This window comes from Electrophorus electricus, chromosome 21 (assembly GCF_013358815.1).
Source record: "Electrophorus electricus isolate fEleEle1 chromosome 21, fEleEle1.pri, whole genome shotgun sequence".
Classification (NCBI taxonomy): Eukaryota; Metazoa; Chordata; class Actinopteri; order Gymnotiformes; family Gymnotidae; genus Electrophorus; species Electrophorus electricus.
The window spans coordinates 3,341,674-3,362,484 of record NC_049555.1 but is presented as its reverse complement, the minus strand read 5'-3'; the positions used below and the strand labels follow the sequence as shown (position 1 = coordinate 3,362,484).

Sequence of the window (20,811 nt, the reverse complement as noted above, 5' to 3'; positions counted from 1 at the left end):
TGATAGCGATCAGCATATATATTGCACACCCTTACCTTTCCTCAGTCCACCCCTACATTACTCAACCCACCCCTACCTTACTCAGTCCACCCCTACATTACTCAATCCACCCCTACCTTACTCAATCCACCCCTACATTACTCAGTCCACCTCTACTTTACTCAATCCACCCCTACATTACTCAATCCACCCCTACCTTACTCAGTCCATCCCTACATTACTCAGTCCACCCCTACCTTACTCAATCTACCCCTACATTACTCAGTCCACCTCTACTTTACTCAATTCACCCCTACATTACTCAATCCACCCCTACATTGCTCAGTCTACCTCTACCTTACTCAATCCACCCCTACATTACTCAGTCCACCTCTACTTTACTCAAGCCACCCCTACATTACTCAGTTCACCTCTACTTTACTCAATTCACCCCTACATTACTCAATCCACCCCTACCTTACTCAATTCACCCCTACATTACTCAGTCCACCTCTACTTTACTCAGTCTACCTCTACCTAACTCAATCCACCCCTACATTACTCAGTCCACCCTTACATTACTCAATCCACACCTACATTACTCAAGCTGTAAAACTAATTATTAAATGTCAATAATTACTAATTTTTTTCTGTATTCTAAAAATGTTATTTAGACAGGTGCAAATAATTAATGTGGTACAATTTATGATTTTGTCTTAATTACCATGGCTAATTAAGCATGCGTGCACACACAGACAGACAGACAGACAGACACACACACACACACACACACACACACACACACACACACACACACACACACACACACACACACACACACACACACACAAACAAATTGTGTCTGTGTTTTTCCTGCTAAGAAGTACAAACGGCTGCTTGAGGTCACTGGTAATGTGTCTGGTTGAAATACTTGCTCAGTTTATTACTGCCTCTGAGTTTCAGTTGATGAACAGAACATCTGGTAGAAACATATAATACTGTGAATATTTAAAAAAAATAAAATTCACACTGATGCAGAAGCTATTCAGCAAGCATCCTGTAATTTTAATAACTTTACAAAATAGCACAGTACTAATGAGGCTTGCACATTTCCTCTACTTTATGCAAGGACTTCGTCTTGATTCGAAGGACTTGGAATAAAAGTCGAACTTTTATTCTGAAAAATTGTTAGGTTCGTACACAGGAATGCTCCTTATTGCTGGTGCTGACTTCAGACAAGCTCCTGAGGTAAAGGAGCCAACATGTCGCTGGAGGATCCGTTTTTCGTGGTAAAAGGGTAACCCAATATATTTTAATACTTTGCCTGTGAACTTTCGTTATCAGTGAAGTCCAGGGTTTGCTGCTGTCTTGTTATGAATTGACAGTAAGACGTCAGTAACGTACAGCAGGGCTGGTTTTTGAGCGCTAATAGCAGCGCTGCTAGCGTTAGCTTAGCTAGGATAGGCCTTTGGGTTTCCCGTCGAAGCGGACGGCTAGTTATTGTTCGATTAACTGTGGAAACATAGAAACGTTTACCTGTGTTGGGTCTGCACAGTTCGGTAGTGTGAGGAAGTGGGGAGTGATGTTTCAGGCCAGGTCCGCGTTTGCTAGCAGGCGTGTCCGACTCCTGTCAGGCTGTCCGATAGTTAACTTTACACTAGTTCAGCTCGCAGATTCCCTCTCGACGTTAAGTTGCATTTTGCAAAGACGTCGTCTTTTATGGTACTTTAGACAAAGGTGTAAGACGGTGTATCATCTGATCGCGCATATCTGCTGCCTGCCACGTTATTGGAGTTTTACAGTAAAAAAAAAAAAACTACGTTGCCTGACCGTCGGTTTGTTTGTTTGTTTGCTTGTGTGTTTGCTTGTTTGTTTGTTTTTTTCCTCTGCATGAACGCGCACCCACACTGAAACCCGCACGCGTTTTGTCAGGGAAGTGCAGAAGGCGTTGTCGCGGGCGCGCGGACTGTTTGGGCGCTGGGAAGAGCTGCTGCACGAGGAGACGCCGGTGAGCCGCGACGAGCTCGAGTGGAGCACTAATGAACTCCGCAACTGCCTGCGAGCCATTGACTGGGACCTGGAGGACCTCCATGAAACCATCAGTATCCTCACAGAAAGAGGGGGGGGGGGGGTGTTCTGACTTTAGTGCATGCTGCTTCAGAGGGAAATTGCTTGCAGCCCTCTGCACATGTGCAAGAACGTGTGTCCGAGAGAGAGGGTGAGGTTACCTCATAGCAGAAAACGAGATAAGGTAGATAAATGTAGGAATGTGTGTGTGTTTATAACCCTTAACCATGTGAGGCATCGTGGAGTCCAACCCTGGAAAGTTCCGTCTCGGGGAGAATGAACTGCAAGAGAGGCGTGAGTTTGTGGAGCAGACACGCACGGCTGTTCAGGTACGTGCATAACCCATCCGCATGCACTCATCATCGCCACATTTGTCTGGGATGCCATTTCTTGCTTGTCTGTCTCAGGGGTCCACAGGATCTTAGTTTGTGGGTTTGTCACTGTCTGTGGTTTTCCTGTTTGGAATTTGGGGCATCCAGCTCGTATGCCTTACAGATTTTCCTACATGTTCACTCACCATCCACTTTATTAGGAACACCTGTACACCTGCTCATTCATGTCATTATCTCATCAGCCAATCCTGTGGTGGCAGGTCAGCAGGGCAGTACATTATATCATGCAAATATGGGTCAAGAGATATTGCTAATGTTATACATCAGTGTATCAGAATAGGGGAAAACTGATTTGAGTGACTTGGATCAAGGCATGGCTGTTGGTACAAGACAAACTGGTTTGGAAACTGCACATGAGCCGAGAGTTTCGTGCAAAAACGGTCTGTAGAGTTTACACAGAACTGGGAAATTACAAAGGCATAAACACTCCAGTGAGCTGCAGTTCTCCAGGCAGAAACACCTTGATGAGAATGGCCAGATCAGTGTGAGCTGACAGGCCGGCTATAACTCAGATAACCTCGCACAGAACCAGAACAGCTTCTGAGAACTGTGGGTGTACCGCTTTGGGTCGCACCACAGTGCGGTATGATGCAGGGATAAAGCAACGAGAACCCTCCAGTTGGTACAGCCTGTAGTGCATCAAGGAGTAACATGTATAGATCATGTTTTTATATAGGGCTAAAAACAAAAGCCAGTAGGTCTGTCAGCTACAAAACTGAAACGCATTTGTTACCAAAGTGCAAAATAAAATAATAAAGAAAATGTAATTTGTTCCACTTAGGCTATAATTCAGCATTTAAAGCTAAATCCCAACCTGATGAAATGTAAATGTAAATCGCTTCAGTTATGTTTGGCCCTGCCTGCTTTGGTATCTAGAGGACGCTGAAGAGCAGCGAGGGTAAGTAATTGGGCTCTCGTTTGGGGCTTTCCGTTTGTTTTTTTGGTGTTTTGTAGTGGCTAACAGCGCCTGTCCCATGGGAGACTGGACTTCAATTCTGTCTGAGCAAATACACCACACATCAATATGAGTCCTTGGGCCAGACTCCTAATACTACACTGCCCCACCTCTTTAATATGATCGAAAATTGTACGTTGCTCTGGTTGAGTGTAACTGTAAAAGACAACAGCAGAAGCTCGTGTCAGGCTATACTCTGGTCAGATTTTAGGGTAAAGACTCACCGAAACAGGACGGCTGAACGTTGGAAAAACGTTAGTTTGGTCAAGGGTTAAGGGTCAGTTTGTAGCATAAATAGCATGAATCTATGAACCCAACCTGCCTTGAGTCAGCTTGTTTGGTGGATCTAATGGGAATGCTTCCTGGGTCACATCGAGCCACTCTAATTGAGCATCATTTTAATGTTATAGTTTCTGTTCTTGGTCCTTCCTTTATGACAATTTATCCATCTTGTGATGGCTATTTCTGTCATGTTTATAGCACAAGTAATTGTAAACTGGTCCCATAAACAGGGCAATGTATTTTGGTCTCTCCCCAGTCACCAGAGCTGAACCCGATAGAGCAACGTTGAAATGTGGTAGAACGGGAGGTTCATCTGCACTAGTTACACGATAGTCATGTCACCATGGACCAAATTCCAAACTAATGTTTCCAGCTCTGGCAAATCCCATGCCATGAAGAACCGAGATGACTGTTCTGAGAACACACTGCTCAGTATTAATTCATTAGGCACACCATACCATACCCACATATTGTGTGTGTGTGTGTGTGTGTGTGTGTGTGTGTGTGTGTAGGAGATGAAGGAACAGCTCTCCAGTCCTTCTGCCGTAGCACAGGCAGAGAAGAAAAACAGACAAGTGAGTTTTCTCCCTTAAAATCCTCCATCATCACAGTGTGCTACGACCCACAGATCTTCAGTTCCAGGCTTCAAGCTCATTTTCCAGTTACGGATTTTGTGATCACCGCTGTACTTAATTGTTAAATAAATAATAATATTAACGTAGCCAATTAGCAACTTTTTTATTACTTGTGCCTGCAAGGTAAAAGGAGAGTTTAAAAACAGTACCATAACCCTTAGGACTATGATCTGAATACCTGTTAATGATGCAGATTAATTACGGGTGATTACAAAATCCTGGACTGGTTTATGGATTCAGCATGCAGAATTGAAGGCTGCTTCCTTAGACAAATCCTTAACACAAAACAAGCATATATATAAAATCTACATAACCTACTCTTAAAACTATCCTATAAAATGTCCTACACATAACTGTATTTTAGAGTGAGTGAGTGAAATTGTGAGCGTGTGTGTGTGGGAGCGTGTGTGTGTGGGAGCGTGTGTGTGTGGGAGCGTGTGTGTGTGGGAGCGTGTGTGTGTGGGAGCGTGTGTGTGTGGGAGCGTGTGTGTGTGTGGGAGCGTGTGTGTGTGTGGGAGCGTGTGTGTGTGTGGGAGCGTGTGTGTGTGTGGGAGCGTGTGTGTGTGGGAGCGTGTGTGTGTGGGAGCGTGTGTGTGTGGGAGCGTGTGTGTGTGGGAGCGTGTGTGTGTGGGAGCGTGTGTGTGTGGGGTGAGCGAGAGTCTGAGTGTATGGAGTGAGAGGGAGTGAGTGAGGGAGTGTGAATGAGAGGGAGTGAATGAGTTAGGGGTAGTGAGAGGGAGTGAGTGTGAGAGGGAGTGAGTGTATGGGAGTGAGTGTGAGAGCGAGTGTGTGAGGGAGTATCATCGAGAGAGTGTGTGTGTGTGTGTGTGTGTGTGTGTGTGTGTGTGTGTGTGTGTGTGTGTGTGTGTGTGTGTGAGAGAGGGAGGGAAGGAGGGAGGGATAGGGAGACTCTTAAACACATGCACTCTGCACAGGTGTTGATGGGTGGGTCCACACAGACGCGATATGCAGGTTTGGAGCCACACCTAGTATCAGCCAACTCCAGATACCTCCAGGAGCAGCAGGAACAGCAGCAGGTGCACACTCACACCCTCACCTCCCCGCACGATCTCTCTCTCTCACACACACACATACCTTCATATGACTGACATCAATGCTGTAATGGCGCCCCCTGCTGTGCAGCTCATTGTGCAGGATCAGGACGACCAGTTGGAGCTGGTGTCCGGAAGCATCCGTGTGCTGAAGGATATGTCAAGTAGGATCGGGGACGAACTTGACGAACAGTCCATGTAAGTAGTGTGTTGTCAGCTGAACGTTTTAGCAGCAGTTTATCTGTGAGCATCACTAAATGGCCAGCAGATTCTGTCACACACTGCACTACCACTGCTCTATGCTGCCCTCTGCTGGTTGGACTACAGTCTTGCTGGCTGGGTGGAGTGAATAGAGTGGCCTCATTACTAACTGCCAATCTGTCTCTTTATTTTCCCCCGAAGCAGTTTAGGAAACACACCTGTCTCTTACTTAGACTTTAAAGAAAGTGTGTGTGTGTGTGTGTGCGCGTGTGTGCGCGTGTGTGCGCGTGTGTGCGTGCGTGCACGCGTGTTTCAGAATGTTGGGAGAGTTCACTGAGGAGATGGAGCAGACGGGGTCCAGAATGGATTCAGTGCTGAAGAAACTTGAAAAGGTTTCCCACATGACCAGCAGTACGTGCAGCCCAATCTGATACACGCGCGCCCCCCACACCCGCCCAGCCCAGCACCCTACCCAACATGCACCGTCCATATTTTCCACACATCCAACCCAACACCACTATGTTAACACACACCAAGTACTGTGGTGGAAGTCTCCAATCCTATAATACCGATAAGCCGAACACCAGTGGGTACAGCAAAATAAAATCTATAGTTTGTCTCAGCCCGAGGGTATCTCTCACACACACGGCATCTGTAAGGGAGAAATGGCTTCCTTCTTTTCCACTGTGCTTCTTGTTCTGCTCTCAGCCCTCCCAAGCGAGCAAAACTACACAGAAAAAGGGTTGTTTTGCTCCCTGCTGTTTTATCTGCCCCGCAATAGAGCGTTCTTCTCAGAAGCCAGATTAGCAGATTATACAAGAGTTGTTGTGATGTTCTGGCAATGCGTGCAGTTTGCAGAAAGAGGAACTGTCTGTTCCACTCCCTTTTTGACACATGCAGTGTAATATTCCATTACAGTGACCCTCACTGAACCCAGCACGCACTCAGCATGCTTCCCCGCTCATCCGTCACCGTCATAACACCAAACATGGGTCCATTCATAGACCTTGCCTAGTCCCAGAACGACCTGGGCCGCACTTCGGCCGCTGATGGGCTGTTGCTGTTGCTCTGTGTTGCAGGTAGGAGGCAGTGGTGCGCAATAGGAGCGCTCGTCGTCATCCTGATCGTGGTCCTCATCCTTTTCTTCGCCCTGTGAGGATGACTGCTCACGTCCGTCTGGCCTCCAGCAATCCTGCCCTAACAGGCCCCGCCCCGCCCTGGGGGCGGTCTGAGACGAGAAAAGACCCTCCTCTTTCCAGCACTCCACCCACACATCCACCCAGACTGTAGAATTGAGGTCTTTATCTGCTGGGACTCCTCCCCCTTCCATTTTCTCCCCCTCCCCCGTCACGTAGGATATGGGTGCCGTGCATAACCTACACTGGACTGCATCACCTTAAGACCGATGCGGCAAACAGTGGGTGGTTATTATTTTTTTTTATAGTCAGACTTTTCATTTTACTCCGGGACGCATTTGGGTGGGGCGGCGTTGCCTTATTACGTGTTTATACATGTGTGGTTCCCAGTGTAGCGAAGTGATCATGTAAAATAGCTGCTTGAAATATCGTTATGCAAATGTCAACCCTCGTGCAGCGGCAGGGCAAAACTTTTGGTCGGCAATGCTGGTTAGAGTCTGGGAGCCAGAGAAGGTCAGGAGGTCCGATAGCGCGGTGGACGTTCCCGAGGAGAATCGGGTCGTACATTTCAGTCCCGTGACTCCACGGAGGTGGCTGGGGTCTTGTGGGAGTCTGCCAGTGCTTTCTGAGGTCTGCCCTGGTTGTTATCTGTGATCGTCTGCCTCGCTGTGGGGATCACTGGGGCTTGAATGGCCACTGTGAGAGTGTTTTAAAGAAGAGTCCTTTTGAACTTTTATTACAAAAACTCCCAAAAAACAAAAACCGCTCGTTGAGTACTCACTGTAGCCCCTTCACGTCAGCATTTGTAGAAGAGCTTACTGTTATCTATAGTCTGTGATCACGTCCCAATAAACATGTGCAGCAGTGCTCGTCTAGGATCAGTTTTCCGGACTACCGGACATATAAATGGCAGTGGAACCTGATCCCAGACCAGTACTGCTGCGCATGCCGTCCTCCTGCAGCTGGCTGTACAACAGTTGCCAAAACCTATTGCAGTTGAATAGGTAGAGTGATGAAGTCTTGATGAGACGTGACTCGGGCTGTCCGGAGAGATTTTGACAAATTGTTTACTTTGGGGGTGGGGGTTGCAAATGCTGCGATTCAGTCATTGGCAAAACTTTCACCTGGAGCAACTGAGATCAGTCAGGAGCCACCAGCTCGTGATAGCGATTAACAACTGACACAGCATGCAGCTGGAGTCCAGGGGGGAGATCAGATCCATGTCAGACACTGAGATCTGACCAATCGCTCGCGTAATCAGACACCTAATGGAAGTGCAGAGCAGACACGAGCATGGTGTTGGTTCTTCTGCTCTCCTCTGTGTAACTAACCTGGTTCAGCTCACAAAACGATCCAGAAACGAGGCCCAGTCCTGCCACACACAGTCTACAGAGCTGAACTAATGTGATTTATTTTGGCATTTTAAGCAAATGCAGACTCACGGTTCTAACATGCGTTACTGTATCGTTCAGCGGACTGCAGTAGAAATGATCTTTTTTAAATCTGATTTTTTTTATGAGAAATGATCAGTACAACAACAAAAAAAAGTCTCCAGTTTTTATAAAGGTATGTAATTCTCACAATGTTTGCTATTTTTACCTCTGAGGGACAAGCGTCCTGCTGGGATTAACATGGTTATTGCTGATGTTTTGGTCGATATGTCTAATTCACTTATAATAAGGGGCCGATATGAATCCTGAAGAAAAGATGATGGACGACCCGTTTAAATTCCCTCTCAGCGGGAGTACAGCTAAATACCTAGTCCAGCCCTAAAAATTTTGGCAGGGCTTTTGGTGTGTGTGTGTGTGTGTGTGTGTGTGTGTGTGTGTGTGTGTGTGTGTGTGTGTGTGTGAGTGAGTGAGACACACACACTCTGTCAGATCACAGATATGTTCTTGGACTGGCAGACTGTGAATGCTTTCTGTGTGTGCAAGCTCATAGAGGGGATCTACATTAAACCCAGGACCCAGAACAAACTCGCGCACACACACTGCAGTTTCGTGAGAGCAATGTTTGTGGAAATCTTCGTGCAGCTGCCAGGTTTTCTCACTCTCCATTTTTATATCAAAGGCACAGTTTCAATGTGGTGATCTGCAGAAAAAAAGAAATTGCCAAAATGCTACTGTGTAGTATGGTTTGGTTTGTCTACGTTCTTACATGCAGAATTGTGTTCGGTACGAGCTTGTTTGCCATTTACAGTTGCGTAGCGGTTGGTTCGTTTGGAAGAGCCGTGCTGAAGGACGGCGGTTCCTTTTCTGACTGTACACGTTCGGTATGTGATTTGATGTGAAATGACTTTCTGATTTGCTGGAATAAACTTCCTGGATCCTCAATAAATATGCATTTATAATAACTTCAGTTTATGGACATCATGCGAACAAGAAGAGTGAAAGTTTCTTGCCACAAACTTTTTTTTTTCTTTCTTTTTTTTTAAATTAAGATTTATTCCATTTTTTTTCCCCCATTTTTATTACAGTAGTTAATGTGCAATTATCTTTCGTATTGGATCACAGTAAAGGAACTCACAAAGGTATTGGCACTTTGAACACAGATGAACACTCCTGTACTCAGGGTGGGGGTGGGGTTTGACATCAGTAAACATTACTGCATCGGATTTCAAAAAAGCGATTTGTGGGGGCTTTAATACTTCATGCTGCAAAAGCACAACTAACAATCAAACTTCTTTAGTGTTTTTATAATGTACAGTATACATTATATATTGATATTTATAGCGTATTGTACATATGTATATTGGTATTTATAGTGGATAAATAAAAAGACCTGCAAGAACCTTGGAACCACACCAGAGACACTCTCTCCATTACCATGGCGATAGAACCCCCTGGCCCCATTGTGAGGTAATAATCTACCACATTCCACATTCTAGACACACCCCTCCATCAGAAAATCCACATGTGACACACCTAAGACCTTTCTAGGGCTCTGGGACCAGGGAACCATGGCAGAGGGCTGCGGAGGTAGATCCACACACCTGCGCAAAGGGTGTGTGCGTGTGTCAGTCAGGCTCTGGTGGGCCGGGTCCATAGAGCTGAGCAGTAGAAGAGGTTGTGACCCCGGAGGGGCCTAGAGGTCGCTGGTAGCAGATCGGCGCACAACAAATGCAGAGTGCAGCACAGGGAGGAGAGGAGAGAAGTGATGGATCGATAATACATGGGGGGGGGGGGGGGAAATCCCCTAATGCATAATACATGTGATTAGTAAGTTATTATGCATAATTGTCCATATTGACGTTCCCACCTGTTATGTTGATTTTCAGTCATATTACACAGTGTGTCCTGCTCTGACTCTCCCCTCCCTCCCAACCCCACTGATTAGAGAGACACGTCGAACATCTCTTGGCCACACCCACTCTACACCCATGATGAAGGGGGTGTGGCCTGAACACAGCTAGAGACAACAACAATCAAAAAAACGACAACAGTGGAATTAAGACAAGTAAAAAGAAGAAAAAAATATATAATAAACATTTTAAAAGCAACAGATCCTAAGGTGGCTGCAGCCACCCCCTCGCTATAAAAGTGTGTGAGAGGGCGCGAAACGTGCAGCATTGCTGGCTCAGAGCTCAAACCCTCAGCTAAAGGGAAATGCTCTCCTCTGTCTTTTACTCTCGTTCCCTTTTTTTTCTCGTTCTCTGTGAGGAGCAACAGATGCGCTTGGAGATTGACTAGTCCAACAGGCTTGCACTTCTTTCGCCATATCCCAGTCCCCACCCTCAGGGTCGGGGCCTTTGGCCAAGAAAAGGCTCCTTAGAAACCATCAGCTACACCAAATCCACAATTAAAGTGTCGAATACCCAAGGGACGTGCTCATTTAAGGCCAAAATAAGAAATTTCAGGATTACCACATCAGTTACTGATAATGCTGGGTAATATTGCTTTGGGTCCCAAAACTGGTTTGATTGATAAATAGTTTAAAAATGTGTACTTTTTAGTTACTTTACAATTATTACTATTTGGCAGCTTTCATAAAATGCAAAATCGTCACCTAGAAGAGTTAAATTTGTTTGGTCAGTTAGGGACAGTTATTTCAGAAACACAAAACGGGACGTTTTTAAGCACAGAAACGGGCTGCTCTCTTTTTTTTTGTCCTGTGGATGTGCTGCCCCCTTCTGCTCAGGAATGGATACCGATTGCGTCATACGACGCCTCCGTCTAAGAGGCAGCAGTTAAGAAGCTGTACGGCAGGCGGCCAACACGCTCAGCAGCCGTTTGGCCGCCATCACCGAGATCCGCGACGGCACGACAGACAAACGGAACTCGGTTCCAGAGGGTCCTCAGACATCCAAGCAGACTCCAGAAAGGGAAGCCAGAATGCATTCTTTAAAAACCATGAGAGCAATTCAGTGCGTTAGAAACTCCGTATGTCTTCCCTCCTAGTCCCCCCTCCTCCTCTCGCCCTTCAGTCATAAATGATGCCAAAACAGCCTGCATGCCTCTCTGCTGTTTTACAGCTTATGCTCAGTAACCACTGGCTGGGATCCACATTAATGCTTGTAATTAGCTGTATCTCTATCGCAAGTAAACCTACAAAAATACAAAAAAAAAAAAAAATAATCATGATAAAAATCAAAAAGCACAAGTTGTAAAAGCAAGCTGTCCGAACAGCTACAAAGCTTTGTGTGTGTGTGTGTGTGAATTTATATACACTTTGCTTGCACAGCCGATGAAGGATGTCTGTCTGAAATGTCCTGTTTCTCTCGTGTATTTCACTGCAGTAGTTGGAGCGAAGCTTGAGAGGCTTTGTGTGTTTTTAAAAGGGATTTGATTCTGCACTATTTCTGTTCTTTATTTATTTAGTTTCTTTTAAAGAATGCTGCTCATTCTGTTACTGCAGTCTTGTGTTTCGCAGCAGGTTTATTTATGTGCCTCCAGTCTTTAACCTGCCATCTACCCAAAGAGGATGGGGTGTGTGTTTGTTTTTAAACACCCACAGAGGTTCACACATATGCACACACACCCCATCTATACAATGAGGATGTGGGGTGTGTGTGTGTGTGTGCGCTTTTAACACCCTCAGAGGTTTACGCATACTCACACACCCCATCTACACAATGAGGATGTGGGGTGTGTGTGTGTGTGTGTGCGCTTTTAACACCCACAGAGGTTCACACACACACAAAGATACACATCAAAGAGCCAACTCATGGCGTATATTAGGGTATAGCCGGACACGGCAGTTGGAATGTTGACTGCTGTCCGCTCTCTCACAGGGATGTTCCTACAAACATACACGCGCGGACACACGCACATGGATGCATGCGCGGACACTCAGCCACTGTCAACCTGTTTTCAGTCCCATCTGTTGTTTGGACAGCAGCGCGCACACACACATCTAATGCTTGTGTTCAGACACTTTCATTTGCACTTCCTGAGGCTGCTCAAATTTGACTCATAAAGTGAAAATTAAATTGAAACCAAAAATGAGGAGGCGAAATCAGATTTGGCCTGCAGTGCGATCTGATTATTCATTTAGTGAACAGAGACCACCGTCTCACTGCAGCAGCTGTGTGTGCGTGTGATTACGTGTCTGCGTGTGAGTCTGTCTGGATGTGCACGTATGAATCTGTCTTCTGTCTAATCCCCTCCTTCTGGTTGCACTGGAACTGTATGTCTCTCCCAGTGAGTCAGACAAAAACAAACACAGCTCATTGCCCCACACACACACACAGGCACGCACACACACAAAAGCCAGACATATACACGCACGCATTCATCTTCTAGAACCCAGCATACCCTCTTCCATACGAACATTAAAATGCATGCGCACACCCATGCCCACGGTGTGGCGCTGACACGCTTATATGTGGATCACTTTCACACACGTCTTTGTAATGGCAGCCACCAAAACCCCAGCGTGCATTCACACAAAAACAGCCACCACTGCCCCCAATTCTAAGCACTGGCTTTTCTTCAGTCCAAACGGAACACTGTGATTTGCACTAAGGTGCGAATTCCTGCTCTCTTTTTCTGAGATTATATCCGAGTGCAGTCTCTTAGGATCGTACCACTTGGCCAAGGGGTGTTAAAACTAGTGTCCAATTCTCCACCCCCCTGTGCATTGTCTTTAGTTGAAAAGGTCTCTGAAAAGTAGACCTATTTTTATAAAACTTTACTATTTCTTTAAAAAACTGTAAACCTCTTATAAAAGCTATAAACAAAAGGACACTGCTTTAAAAAAAAAAGAAAAAGCAAAAAATTTGGAGCTTGTCAGACAGTTTGCACAGGACATTTTTCTGCTCTGCTTTAGTATCTGTATGTTGGTCTCAGGTCAGTTCCATCCTAACTCCTTCAATGACGGCGACCGTCAGCATAGGGTGGTACAGTCCTGGGTCTGCCCACCCTCAGCCACAGACCCAGCTGCCCAATCAGTCGTAGCCGACAAACTGTTCTCAGATCAGGGTAACAAGCTAAATTTACCCACACTTGCATTTACACAGCTACACAACTGGACATCACAACATCATTTATGTTATACTATGGTATTCCCACTGCTGTTCCAGCCATTTTACTCTCATTCTGTAGTACTGTACGGAGGATCTCGCAACTTCCCCTGTGCGCGCAGGCATGCACGCAGCCATGCACTACAGGACATGTTCTGTGAAAGATCCAGGGTGAATGCACACCCGGCTCACAGGCTCTGGGAAACCGCCGATCAGATTCTCTCGTTAGGGATGGAGACTCTGGGAACGTTTTGGGAAGAAGTGGCCCCATGCGGAACACGCGCATTCTCCAAATCCAGTTCACCTTCACGGCCACTTCTCAAGCTCACCTTCTCTGTCTAGCTCCGCCGACACATAAAAATGGAACATATTACTTTGGACTGAAACTCCAGGTGACAACGTCATCTCTATTCAATCATAAATTGAGGTTCTAGAACCTTCACACTTTATCGCTCCTGTTATATCAAACACAACAAAATATCACTTACCCCCTTATCATAGTGTTTTCAATCACAATCCACTGGGATATATCACACACAAATAAAAGCAACTGAAAAAAAAAAGTATATATAAAAATTTAAAAGATGAAAAAAGGGTTTCGGGGGAGGGGAGTGTGTTGGTGGGGGAGCGCCACTAAACAGCTCACCTGTTTAACAGTCTCGAGGCAGGTGAGTTTACAGAACCTTCTGGACACATACATTCACGATGGATACAGTGTTTTCAGACTGCTAAAGTGCTTCCTGCCTTGTCGGCCTCGCGGCTCCGTCACATGTACACATGCCCCGCCCCTTTTTGGGAATTTGTGTTCACGAGAGGGTTTGAGAGGGTGTAGTCCTAGAGGAAGTCCATACACAGGTGGCTGATGTTCAACGTGGTTAAAACAAACAACAAAAACTCAGGATCGGGATTGATGAATCCATAACAGAGCAGAGAGGGGGGGGGACATCCAGAGAATTCAACCACGGTCTTCCAAAACCGCTCTTGTCCTCCAGCACGGTTGCACCCTCCCTCCCTCGTGCCGGCCTGGGACAGAAGCGCGCATGGTGGTGTCTGGCATCGCAGGAAATGATGGAGCAATGGAAGAAATCGAGGAGCAGTGCGTTATGTAGCGTCGCTATGGTAACCGTACTCACTAAAACAAAGCGCCGCTGTCTCCACCTATGGCCTGCAGCGCCTCGGTGGACGACTGGGCAGCGTCGTGGCCCACTCCTCCCTCCAGGGTGGGCGTGTCAAAAGCAGGCTCCGCCCCCAAGGCGTCGGCGTCTGCCTTGGCAGCCTCGGGGAAGAAACTGGTGTAGGCGTCGTTCTCAGCCATCAGGAGCTTCAGCTTGGGAATCCAGCTCTTCCTGACGACGCGGCGAGCATTCGTGCACATGTCTGCCGCGATCGCGTTCATCTCGCTCTCCTTAAAATGTGGCGCGAAGTTCTGGCAGTAGACTGCAGAACAAAAGGGAAAATAAAATGAACACTGACACAAATAGCATAACAAAAACTGGGTTCATCATAAGACCTTTCCAGGTTTTTATTGCTTTTTAAATAATGTTAAAACGCAGTTCTCTCTCCCCCCCGCCCCGCCCCCCCCCCCAAAGCATGGCATCACCCGGCCAGGAGGCCGAAGGTCATGCATGCTTCCTGTGATACACATCTAGCCGGGCACTACACTTTTTTTAAAAACTACCACCAGCATGACATCACTGGAAGACTCAACACGCTCAGAGGAGAGCATCAACCCCCAGGGAGCGCATCTACGCACAAAGGGGAGGGAGAAGCCGCCCAACCCCACCAGACAGCGAGACCAATTAAGCGCTCCAGCCGTGGACGGGTCATCGGATACGCCACTAGCGCTTAGACCGCTAAGCCTCTTGGGAGTGGTGGAAATGTCATTAAAAAAAAAAAATCCTAATACAAAAACAAGAACAGTTCTACCACGGTTGACTACAGTATAAATATATGTATTCAGAGTCTACACTAGATTAGCTTTATTTAAGTGCACATTCTCCAGTCACTGATACAAATACGAAGCGTTTGCATGGGTGGGTCTAACTCACACTTGACTGCGTGCAGAACGCGGCTGTCTAGAGGCTTTCGGTTTGGGTCGTTGGTGGAGGAGCGAATGCCTGTTCCACAGCTGTTAGCCAGAGTGCTCCTACAGTACAGAAGAGAGACAGAGAGAAGCATGAGAGCAGAACACGTATACCCACTCTGTTCCACCTTCAGCGAATTTCACCGGGCACGTCTCGTCCGCTCTGCCGTACCGGTCGAAGAAGGCTGCGAGCAGGCGGCGGAGGAGCACTTTGTGGCGAGTGCCGGCACTGATGTGGCAGTTCATGAGCTGGGCGCGGGAGATGAAGACGCTGGTGCCTGTCACCAGCTCTAGCTTCTCTGCCGGGTCGCCCTCCTCGTACAGCCTGGGGTGGCAGCGGTTCCCGATCTGGGAGATCAGCTCCGTGGGGAGAGAGGTGAGGTCCTGGCGCACTCTGACCCCTCTCCCCCGCGACTCTACAGTCAGGTGGTCTGGCAGGGAGTCCACTCGTTCTCCAGCTGGACAAGACACAAGGACTTTTAGTTACACGTAGTGATAGTGGGTCCACTAGAAAGAAAACGAAGAAATAACACAGCCTCGTTATCTCTGTCCTTGTTACGGATTATAATCTTTACACTGTGGAGATCTTCAATAGAACCCAGTCATAGGTCCACATGTTTTGAACTATTCCCTATTTCGCTACATTAATTGACTAGGGCAAACTGAAAAACCTTAAAAATCTAGTGCCTTCCATATTATCAACCTGGTGTAGAAAAAAACTACCTCAATTAAATAATCCACAATCACTTGTAGAAATATTTATACTACTTCCATTTAATTAATAAACGATTTTGAACAAAATATAGGAATATCATGTTTATAAGCAAATTATAACACTAGAGTTACTTATGGAGTTCAACAGGGGTCAATCCTGGTCCCATTTCAAATATGCACTAGTCATCAGTTTATTATAATTGGACAAATCAAAAGCCGTCAGCTGAGTAATGAATGGAGAGCATGTCCTGTGTGCTTCTCCTACCTGCCGCCCCCATGTTAAGCATGCTGTACATGGTGTACATATTACAGATCTGCCTGTACTGCTCTTCGTCCGTTAGCTCCTCCTCTTCCTCATCATCATGGTAAGAGATGGGTGAGTCACTGGTGTATATGCTAAGGTTGCCTGGGCTTGTGCCCTCTGGAGTGCCTCCACCACTATCTCCACCTCCACCACAGCTGCCACCACTGTTGCTGGTGTTGTTGTTGTTGTTATTGTTGTTGTTGTTATTGTTGGTGTTGTTGTTATTGTTGCTAGTAGCACTGCCACCCAACACCGCCGCAGCCTGAAGCGGCGCAGCCCCCCGCGATGCGTCCTGTGAGAAACGCGCCGCCTTCCTCATCCCCCCTCCTCCCCCCCCGCCGGATCCCCCGCCCCCCTCCCGGCCGGCCCCCTCCCAAAGCCGCTTTGCCACGGGGGTGCAGACCACGGAATACGGAGAACCTTCCTGCTGTGGCTGCTGCTGGGATGGGTGCTCCGTTTTCACCCTCGACACCAGCGGGAGCGGCGTGAGGCAGGAGGCGGGGCGTCCCGCCGCCCCCCCTCCACCTCCCGCGGCCCCGCCCCCGGTCTGCGTCACGGGGCTCTGGGGTTCCGAGGGCGGAGTCTCCTCTGCGTGCAGGCCCTGCGAGTCGCAGCTGGGCGAGCTGACCTTGAGGAAGAACTCGGTGCCCTTCTCCATGATCTGCTGGATCTGCAGGAAGCCGGCCGTGTACATGAGCAGGAACTGGTCGCCCACGTTCATGCTGAGCCTCCCCGTGTAGCAGAAGGACAGGATCTGCTGGAAGCTCTGCGGCTGCACAGCCGGCGGCAGCTCCACCACTGAGCTCTTCCCGCCCGAGTTGAAGAGGTCACGGAAGTAGGAGCTGCTGGCAGCGAGCACGGCGCGGTGCGCCTTGAAGGCGTGGCCCTTCACCACCACGGACACGTCGCAGTACAGGCCCTGCAGGCGCTGCTCGTTCAGACACTCCAGGACGCTGTTGCCGAAGTTGGGAATGGCCATGTGGAGAGTCTGAGCCATGTCTCTATGCCCAGCAACACAGGGTCTGCAGAGAGCACGCACACACACACACACACACACATGCGCTTTATAGGACATCAACCCAGAACCACTACACATATGGTCTGCTGAACAGACAAGAACAGACAAGCACAAATAACTAGAGCACACAGGCTGAATGGAAGGAGTGTTTCATTTCAGAAGTTAAAATTGTGCAGATCATAATGCAGCTAATCATTAAATTTCCAATCAGTTAGAGCCGAGCAACTCCAGAACCAGCCCTGAATCTGCCAAGGACACAGTTAAACGTGCAAAGTTAAAGTTAACACTGAATGTTTTCATTTCTAATACTTAAAAGCCTTTATTTTGCAGTACTAAATGCTCGCGTGCTATTTCTTTAATGCACTCAATTAAGTGCGACAATTTGCCGATGGGTTGACCTGGGTGTTTTGGCACAAGCCAAACTGCGCAGTGTTGTACCTGTGCAGCATCTGCATCTGAAGCCCTGGTCACTGAGATATGCACATACTGTGCTGAGTTTATGAGATATGCACATACTGTGCTGAGTTTATGAGATATGCACATACTGTGCTGAGTTTATGAGATATGCACATACTTATAAACTCACCACAGTATGTGCATATCTAATAAACGGAGCTGCGTCCTTGACCTGACCTACTGCTAAAGAGGAAAGTACAAAATATTTTATCGCATGCTTTTGCATGAGATGAAGCTGTATCTGATTAATGACTTTATGACTTAGATCAACCGCTGCCTATCAGCTATAATTCACTGCAGTACAGTTTGTTTCTCACACAAAATTGCACAATTTCTGACAGTGGAGGTAAACACAAAAAAACCCCAAATAATTTAAGAGAAAGATTAAGAGGCAAATTTGACAGAAATAACTGATTTCTTTGTTAGTTACATTGTGTATTACTGCATGAACAGTTATTGAAGACTAAGACCTAACTCTGGGCCAATTCTGAGCAAGGTCTTACAAATACATCGGGTTTATCCAAACAACCTGAGCTACTTCTAAATCAGTTCGATTCATCAAAACTTTAAAAGTCATCCAAACTTGAATGAGATCATATTAAGCCTGTACTCAGGCAAAAAAAAAAAAAATCTATGCAGGACTACAAATTGCCTTTAACAACCCGATTTAGAAATGACAATTAAATAATCAACAATCATTTGCAACTAATACTTTACACGTGTTCCTAGTGTCAAACGAGTGCCGTTTTTTTTCCTTAACTGTCAAAGGACACCCCTATCCCACCCACCCACCCAGTACCACCCAAGTACCACTTAACCTCTCCACCCAGGTACCAAGGGGTCAACAGGGTTAAACATATGGGTCTGACCCCCAGGGTCCCCACACAAACCCTCCCCCTACACCGGGATGTTGCACCCCAGTTAGTGTCAGAGCAGTGAGCAGAGTGATGGATCAACGCGAAGCAAGTCTTCCTCTTGGATTTTTATAGTACTACACATCTAAAGCCACGACATGAACAGCCTTCGTGTTACTAAAACGGAAAGTTGCGTGTGGCACGTCTGAAATCTTCCTGAGATGTCACCCAAATACCTTTCTAGCTCCTGGTCTGAAGGGTTAACGGGAGCTCCCGGCGAATAGCACGCGATTAGCAGAAATCTGCAAATATCACTTTTTAAAATGTGCAAATCAAGACCTGATGCAGCTTGTTGTGCCTTTGCATCGATTTATCGGAGAATCCCAACGACAGTACATTTCGTCTGCATTCATCTCCATTAATCGTTGGTATTATCCCGCATTAACGGTAACGTGTTTTTTCTTTCCCCTCGAGGAACGAGCTGCTATTCTGAGCATCAGACCACTAAATATAAAACAATTTCGCATTTTACTTCAACCCGTAACTGCCTGTTCACCACCGCACGCGCCTTGGGGAAGCCTGCGGTGGGCGGCGAGTCAGCGCCCCGCCGCGTGCCAGCATCCGTGCCCGGTAAGACACGAGCTCTCGGCTGGCACGGGCCGGGGGAGTAACGGAAAAGAAAAAAAAACCAACAACTATACCCGTGACGCCAAATTTCGTCCTCCGTCGCGGCACTCCAGTGGCACTGCGCGACACCCGCAAGAGGTCTGTCGCAAAACCAGTCCAGCAAATCAATGATTTAGGATTTGCACGTCCGCCGCTCGCGCCCCCTCCGTGCCAGTGCACTGCGATGTCGGCTCGAGTTGCATTCTACGGCCTACACATGGGGCATCAACGCCGGAGGCAACAACGGAGCCCGTTAATAACGGTCTAACGCATTTGTCCTTTTGTAGACTTGCACAATCGGACGATCGCCGACTTCCAACAGAATATGTTGCAAAAAAAAACAACAACAAAAAAACCCACCAACCTAAAAAATTCTAATTTCGCACCAAGGATTCAGATAAAGTCTATTCCGTTTTTGGAGGGGAGGGGCGCCCCTGACTCTTTTTCCCCCCTCGACATCAACAGGTCATCCCGGGACAGATGCCGCAACTGGGGATGAGCCAGACCGGACCAGCGCTGCAACGAGGGAAGGCGCGGGGCGACCAGACAAGCCGCGCACCATTAACCCACCTGACGTCTATATGCAATAAGACACACCTAATCTTGTTATTTTAAAATTCAACAATAGTTGATGTGGTCGTTTTAAAATTCCCCCACTATAATTAGTTGCTAAAAGAGTTGGATGAAGCGGTATGAAGTCAGAACGCGCATGCACCGTGAAGTCAGTGAAGTGGTTAAAGTTTTGCTGGTGCGGTTCCTCGAGCCCATCCCCCATGCAGCTATCGCACACCTTCCGAAAAACAATACCACCCCCACCCACCCCTACCCCACCCCCAAACCACCCCTACCCCACCCCAAGCGCACCGCTAAGGGAGCCTGCTCCAGAGCAGCTCCGCTTACCCCCGTCCTCTGTGACCCGCACTAACCAGCGTGGACCGGGATCAACTCGCGCCCTCGCCGTGATCTGCTCGAGAGGGTTTCAGCTGGGGAGTCGGAAGGCTCCTCGCTCTCGCTCTCGCGACAGGCGGCCATGCATTTGTGCACAAGCAGGCGCGATGCGGAGCGCAGAGTGATCGAGGACACACATACCCCCCTCCCCCCTCCACCCCCCCCCCCCCCCCCGCTCCTGCTCCCGGGGGGACGAAGAGCGCAGAGCCACCGATCACGCAGACGGAGAGACAGACGGAAAAGACAGACAGACGGACGCACGCGCGCCTCGTAGACTAACCTCTCCCGCGCGGAGCACCTATCACCACCGGGGGGCCGGTCGCACGCGGAGTCCCCTCCTGCGCGCCTATATAGATGGGTCGACGCACGGACGGGTACGACGGAAGCTTGTCGTCTCCCGGCGCTCGCGACGATGCTGAGAAAGCAGAGCACTCGCGCGCGCCCAGGCTCCGGCAGGTGAACCCCCCCCCCCCCGGGGGGTCCGAGTGGCGCGCGCGCTGAACGCCACCTCCGTGCAGTATACACGGAGGAGACGCTGCGTGTCTTTAGGACACAAACATCCCTCCTGACTTGTTTGCACATGTATTTGCGTTTAAGATTTGATTATGT

The 20,811-nt window shown here is 47.9% G+C and overlaps 2 protein-coding genes across 6 annotated transcripts; one reads left to right on the top strand and one right to left on the bottom strand.

Annotated features, from left to right (window-relative positions):
- Positions 1-1,191: 1,191 nt before the first annotated feature.
- On the top strand, positions 1,192-8,381 carry LOC113568278 (syntaxin-10). The gene is made up of 8 exons (XM_026996461.2): positions 1,192-1,276; positions 1,912-2,081; positions 2,281-2,375; positions 4,188-4,250; positions 5,246-5,347; positions 5,454-5,560; positions 5,880-5,974; positions 6,643-8,381. Exons 1-8 carry the CDS (start codon positions 1,242-1,244, stop codon positions 6,717-6,719), a joined length of 744 nt encoding a protein of 247 aa, XP_026852262.1. The 5' UTR covers positions 1,192-1,241; the 3' UTR covers positions 6,720-8,381.
- Positions 8,382-10,801: 2,420 nt separating this feature from the next.
- On the bottom strand, positions 10,802-20,543 carry nacc1b (nucleus accumbens associated 1, BEN and BTB (POZ) domain containing b). 5 transcript variants are annotated; one of them, XM_035520787.1, is made up of 5 exons: positions 20,483-20,543; positions 16,222-17,282; positions 15,415-15,700; positions 15,208-15,305; positions 10,802-14,596 (listed from the first exon to the last, which is right to left on the bottom strand). In XM_035520787.1, the coding sequence occupies exons 2-5, from the start codon at positions 17,255-17,257 to the stop codon at positions 14,292-14,294; spliced, it is 1,725 nt and encodes a 574-aa protein (XP_035376680.1). In that variant the 5' UTR covers positions 17,258-17,282; positions 20,483-20,543; the 3' UTR covers positions 10,802-14,291. The 5 variants fall into 5 exon arrangements, with proteins under 5 accessions (XP_035376680.1, XP_035376681.1, XP_035376678.1 ...); XM_035520788.1 differs by lacking the exon at positions 20,483-20,543 and adding an exon at positions 20,119-20,277; XM_035520785.1 differs by lacking the exon at positions 20,483-20,543 and adding an exon at positions 20,155-20,277.
- Between the last annotated feature and the right edge of the window lie 268 nt (positions 20,544-20,811).

Coding starts and splice junctions, on each gene's coding strand:
- LOC113568278 (XM_026996461.2), top strand. CDS start 1,242: ATGTCGCTGGAGGATCCGTTTTTCGTGGTAAAAGG. Junction 2,376..4,187: donor AGACACGCACGGCTGTTCAG/GTACGTGCATAA, acceptor GTGTGTGTGTAG/GAGATGAAGGAACAGCTCTC. Junction 5,348..5,453: donor AGCAGCAGGAACAGCAGCAG/GTGCACACTCAC, acceptor CCTGCTGTGCAG/CTCATTGTGCAGGATCAGGA.
- nacc1b (XM_035520787.1), bottom strand. CDS start 17,257: ATGGCTCAGACTCTCCACATGGCCATTCCCAACTTCGGCAACAGCGTC. Junction 15,701..16,221: donor GCTTAACATGGGGGCGGCAG/GTAGGAGAAGCA, acceptor TGTCTTGTCCAG/CTGGAGAACGAGTGGACTCC. Junction 14,597..15,207: donor CGTTCTGCACGCAGTCAAGT/GTGAGTTAGACC, acceptor TTTGTTCTGCAG/TCTACTGCCAGAACTTCGCG.